This window comes from Myotis davidii, unplaced genomic scaffold, assembly GCF_000327345.1.
Source record: "Myotis davidii unplaced genomic scaffold, ASM32734v1 scaffold2712, whole genome shotgun sequence".
Lineage (NCBI taxonomy): Eukaryota > Metazoa > Chordata > Mammalia > Chiroptera > Vespertilionidae > Myotis > Myotis davidii.
In genome coordinates this window covers 67,974-72,771 of record NW_006283997.1, presented here as the reverse complement: position 1 = coordinate 72,771, position 4,798 = coordinate 67,974, and the positions used below count along the sequence as shown (strand labels likewise).

The window sequence follows — 4,798 nt, the reverse complement described above, 5'->3', positions numbered from 1 at the left end:
GCCCACTGGGGTGCCTGGCCAGTCTGCGTGAGGGGCTGAGGGCTGTTTTCAGGCTGGCGGGTGACGGAAGCTCCCAACTGCTCCTTTTTTTCTTTTTAATTCTGGGCCAGCTTTAGCCTGGCTCCAGCTCTGACGCTTCCGCTTCTGAAAGCAGGTATCTGGTTTGTTTGTGTTCTATAATCGAAACTCTGTATCAACTCCAGCTCTGAGATCCCGGCTCACTGAAAGCAGGTTTCTGGGGTTTCGTTTAGCTTCTATATTTGTTACAGTGATTCAAACTGCCAGCTCAGAGGCCCGCAAGGCAGGCGGGGAACGTTGGAGTCCACCTTCATTGAAGCAAGCAAGCCTCATTCATGTGCACTTTAAGCTGCCTGGCTGCCGGCCGCCATCTTGGCTGGCAGGTAATTTGCATATCTTGCTGATTAGCCAATGGGAAGGTTAGCGGTCGTACGCCAATTACCATGTTTCTCTTTTATTAGATAATATGGTGTTTTAAATTGTGTATAAAGTGAATTCCATGTTTTATTTTTTCATAAGGCCTGTAGTGTAAGCATGTCAAACTCAAAGGCTAACATGGGCCAAATAAACAAGTTTTAAGTTTATGTGGGCTGCAAAAAAAACAAAAGCTTCAATTTTCATAGAAACATAGGTTTATTTCAATAGAGACATGCTGAATACAAAGGGCTAAAATAAATGAGTAATCTATACTAAGAAAAGGGTTATATGCTAATTAGACCAGATAGACAGGATGGATGTCTTCCAGACGTCCTTCCGGACATCCTTCCTGGCAAAGCCAGGGCCTGGGCAAAGCCGTCTGGGGTTCCGGGTGCCTGCAGCCAGCTCAGGCGAAGCTGCCCGGGTCTTGGTTGCCTGTGGCTGGCCAGAGGAGGGAAGCCTGGGTCCCAGGTGCCAGAAGAAAGCCGGTGCCGGCAGCCGGAGGAAGGAAGGTCTACTCTTGCATGAATTTTCATGCATTAGGCCTCTAGTCATTAACATAACTCCAAGACTAATGACATGGCAACCGGCTGCTAAAATATTCACTACTAGTATTAGTGGAGAGAAATGGTGCTCCTGCGTGTAAGGGAAATGAATGCAACATGATTATAGTAATCAGTCATTAGAGAATGTTGTAGTTCGTTATTAATAATTATATATAACAGGATATTATAAAAATTAAGTTATGAAATTTTTATTAAAATGTTTCTTACATAATGTTATATTGGCTTGGCTGCAAAAATATTTCTTGTGGGCCAGTGGCCCCTGGCTGCAAATTTGACATGATTGCTGTAGTGGTTTCCTCCTTACTCTTAGAATATGTTTTCATATGCCTACTTTGACTTTGTATGAAATGATAATGAATTTAATTGAATAATAATTACGATTTTAGAAAGTTTATTTTATCTGTGGTGTTTCTATTAATATACAATTTTTTTTTCAAAAGTTTTTTAATCAGGTTCTGATGCTTGGGAAAACATCTATCAGCGATTTGTCAGAACATGTCTTTGACTTAATTTTGGAACTCTATAATATTGATAGTCATTTGCTGCTCTCAGTTTTACCCCAGCTTGAATTTAAACTAAAGGTAACTATTTTAAAAATAATATGCATCAGTCAACTAAATTAGCACAGAGCATTATTTGTGCCTTTTTAATTCTTATAATGGTTTTATCTGAGGATTACAGAAATAATGGTATGTTATTATTATTGAAATTACATATTTATGCCTTGCCTATTTGTGTATTTTGAATGCCCATCATGATTTCTAGCAAATAGTAGCTGCTTAGTTAATTATTGGAAGGATGGTATTTTTTTCAAAATATTTTCCAGATAAATTCTAGGTTGTGACTCAGTTTTAAGGTCATAGCTATATATTAAGCTAATGTTTTCAAGTGTATAGTAGTTCCCGAAACCCCTTGACTGGGCTATAAAAATAGTTTAGGCTCTGTTACCCACGTCATGTGAAATATTTTCCCTTTGTGCATATTATCTTATACATTCCTATGTTAAAAGCACCTCTGCTTTTCATCTCTTAAAAGCATGTTCCCATTGACTTGACATTATTAGTTTCACTTGCAGATTTGGGGGATATTCTTTTTTTCTTTCAAATTATTATAGGAAAATTAAATAAAGCTGTTCATAATTAATAATCTTTGTGCATCCAGTGTACCACACAGAAAAGTTCTTATTTCTGTTACATCTTTTGTTTATAAAAATTTTGATTTGTCTTTTAAAAAACAACAAAATAAATAGTCTATTTTGGTGGTGTAATAATTCTTGGTTTATTCTTGGGTGCATTTTTGATATATTTCTTAGGTGAGTTATTTGATTTACCTGCCTCCCTACCCCCCTTTTTTCATGTAGTTAGCATTTTGATGAGGCATAGGCAGGCATACCTTTATTTATTGGTCTGATTTTCTCTAATAAAAATATTGAATACTCTAAGAAATGTAAAAATAAGGAATTATCATCCCTACTTTCAGCAAATCTAACATCTAGTATGAAAGGAAGAGGAAAATTTAATCCAGATCTAATAAAAGGCCAGACATTATAAGTGTCACAAAAGTTACGAACAGCATACAGTTGAAGCAAAAGAAACATCATGCAGAAGCATATAGAGGTAGGAAGGTGCTGGGTCAATTTGTAGAACACAGGGAATTACAGTTGGATGGTAGCATAAAGAATATTTAAATCATTCCTGGCTGCACATTAGAATCTTCAGCTGTGGAGCTATAATAAACAAGCTCATATCCAGGCTTTGACCCAAACAAGTTGATCAGAATTTCTGGCATAGGGTTCAGGCATTGGTTGGTTTTTTTGTTTCTGCGTGTGTGTTTTGCTTTTTTATAGCCTTAGAGGTCATTCTAATGTATAGTCAGGGTTGAAAATTACTTATGTGGAAGAATAATGAGATAGTAGAGATGAGTTAGGTCATATTATGGGAGCTCTCAATGCTAGGCTGAAGAATTGGTTTAAAATTTTTAAAAAAATCTATAATGCTGTTCACACTTTGAGTATCAATGTGGTGGTGTTGTTTTTTTAATATCCCCAATTGTTACATATTCAATTCTAGAATTGTGCTGGCTTATCCATTTAACCACTGTCATCTGTAAGTTACCAAAATCAGTAATAGTAAAATTGAGTTCTTGTCCCCGGAGTACCCACAATATAGTGTAGAAAACAAATTTTAACTTTTGCATGTCCAAGGCTTCATCATATTATTGAACTCTATTATGAATCTGGTATATGAACATGAACTAACTCTCCTACTGAGAGACTTCAGCATATATTTATTCCTACAAAGAGCTTAACCAGGACAATCATGTGGAATTCTCTGTTTACTGGAAGGCTTGTCCTTTATCAGTGTTTGTTCTTAAAAACCACAAATAGTTTTTCACAGGTTTGATGCAAGTTAGTTTTTGAATTTGACTTTGAATGAAAATAAACCTCAATTATAAAGGGAGAACCTCTAACATTCACTCAAAATTTCAGATGTATTTTCATGTAGGAAGTACTGCTTTGATGTAATTTGAGATGATTAGAGCATTGAAGATTTAATCTTGTGAGAAGTATATTGACCATTTTTATATATAATGTTTCATCTATAACTTATGGAAAGTTTTCTGTGCAATTGGAGGATAAGAGAAATAATGAGAAAATTATTCTGAATATATCTACTTCATGTTTTTAAAGCTATGGTTGTGTTTTGTTTTAGAGCAATGATAATGATGAACGCCTGCAAGTTGTTAAACTACTAGCAAAAATGTTTGGGGCAAAGGATTCAGAATTGGCTTCTCAAAACAAACCACTTTGGCAGTGTTACTTGGGCAGGTATATGATTTTGGTGTCCTGTTTAAAAGTCATGTATGTTTATATCTACTTATATCCCCTTAAAATACCATTCACATTTAAGTTTATTCTCTGAAATCAAAAAATGAAGTTTTATGTTTTGGATTTTTTGAATGCTGATAATGATTAGTCCCATTTACAATTTCCCTTTTGTTTTTCATCTTATCTTGTCCTCAGTAATTTTTAAAAGATGATACATTTAAAGTTACCTCACAAAGTATTATAATCATGAAATTAAAATGTATTACTATATAGCAGTAATTAATTCTACTAAAAATACATTAATTTGAGAGATAGCTCCTCCACAAAATAATTATATTTGGTTAGATTATTTGGAGATACATATTTAAGGACAGTCACAGAATGAGTAAATGAATGATTATGTATGTTCCTCCTCTTAGCTTTCTTCCTTCCTCTTTTAAAGAAATGATAACCTATGTTCCTCATACACTTTTAATGATCCACAAACCTCCTGAAATTGGTTGCAAAATTTTGAGTGTGTTCGTTTATTTCTCTGGAGAAGAGTTCATTTCTTTATGTTTGTAAAGGTATCCCTGACCTTGAATATATTAAAGTCACTTCAAGTGCCCTGGCTGAAACCAACTTTGACTCCAAGGATAAAGGATTCCCTCCCCGGTCCCCAAATTACTCTCATCTAATCTAATAAAAGAGAAACATGATAATTGGCGTACGACCACTACCCTTCCCATTGGCTAATCAGCGAGATATGCAAATTAACTGTCAGCCAAGATGGCCGCCGGCAGCCAGGCAACTTGAAAGTAACGTGAGGCTTGCTTGCTTCAGTGACGAGGAAACCAACGTTCCCCCCTGCAGCTGCAGGCCTCTGAGACTGCAGTTAAAGAAACTATGTAACAAATACCGCTGGACTTCAGCCAGCAGGATTGCAACATTGTAAGCAAAGGCCAGAGACCTACTTTCAGCAGTGGAGGCC

At 36.0% G+C, this 4,798-nt stretch overlaps 1 protein-coding gene across 2 annotated transcripts in view; it reads left to right on the top strand.

Moving 5' to 3' along the window:
• LOC102768675 (sister chromatid cohesion protein PDS5 homolog B) overlaps nt 1–4,798 on the top strand; it is a 96,624-nt gene that overhangs the window by 43,640 nt on the left and 48,186 nt on the right. For both annotated transcript variants that reach the window (XM_015568044.1, XM_015568045.1), the window contains 2 exons: nt 1,442–1,582; nt 3,713–3,828. In XM_015568044.1, coding sequence (XP_015423530.1) covers nt 1,442–1,582; nt 3,713–3,828 — 257 coding nt within the window. The remainder of the gene's footprint in view (nt 1–1,441; nt 1,583–3,712; nt 3,829–4,798) is intronic.